Raw genomic sequence first — 651 nt, forward strand, 5'->3', positions numbered from 1 at the left:
TATAACTTGTTGCATTCTAGTTTTAAATGGAGACTTATGAGACATGGGTAGGGTTTACATTAAAATATTTCCTTATAAGTAAAGGAGAAGTATGAACACCAGAGTATTTTATAAATATCAGAAACTGAATATACGTTAAAAATTCTAGTAAGTATATCTTGGTCATGAAAATAAAGAGACAATGAAACAATGAGCTTGAAAAATAGGGCATGCTCTATCCAACTCCTGAACAGTCACAATGCATATTACCTATTATGATTGCTCATTTACTTAGAAAAAACTCAACTGTAAAGACCCTGTACAATTTGTTTTGTCAGACGTTTTTTTCCACACTAAGTTGATCACAAAATCCTTGTAATGAACACACACACTAGCTTCTGAAATTTCGGTAGTGTTGGTACATTTTGTACTTGAACAAGGGGGAAGGAAGGAAATGACAGTGAGGTTTTGGCCTGACCTCGTAGTGTCCCTGCTCATGATAGAGTTTCCCCAGGTTATACAGACAGCTGGTAACAGAGCTCTTGTGGGCATGAGGATCCTTTAGGTTTTCATCGGGGATTTCTGAACACTTCAGGAATGTACGTCGGGCTTCTTCTGTCTTTCCTTGGTTCATTAGAATAATACCGGTGTTTAAATATGCAGCTGAGGGGG

The 651-nt window shown here is 37.3% G+C and overlaps 1 protein-coding gene across 2 annotated transcripts in view; it reads right to left on the reverse strand.

Moving 5' to 3' along the window:
• The window catches only part of TMTC2 (transmembrane and tetratricopeptide repeat containing 2), a 684,646-nt gene that overhangs the window by 280,780 nt on the left and 403,215 nt on the right, over positions 1-651 (reverse strand). For both annotated transcript variants that reach the window (XM_006871819.1, XM_006871820.1), the window contains one exon: positions 458-642. In XM_006871819.1, coding sequence (XP_006871881.1) covers positions 458-642 — 185 coding nt within the window. The remainder of the gene's footprint in view (positions 1-457; positions 643-651) is intronic.

Source organism: Chrysochloris asiatica, unplaced genomic scaffold (genome assembly GCF_000296735.1).
Source record: "Chrysochloris asiatica unplaced genomic scaffold, ChrAsi1.0 scaffold00175, whole genome shotgun sequence".
Classification (NCBI taxonomy): Eukaryota; Metazoa; Chordata; class Mammalia; order Afrosoricida; family Chrysochloridae; genus Chrysochloris; species Chrysochloris asiatica.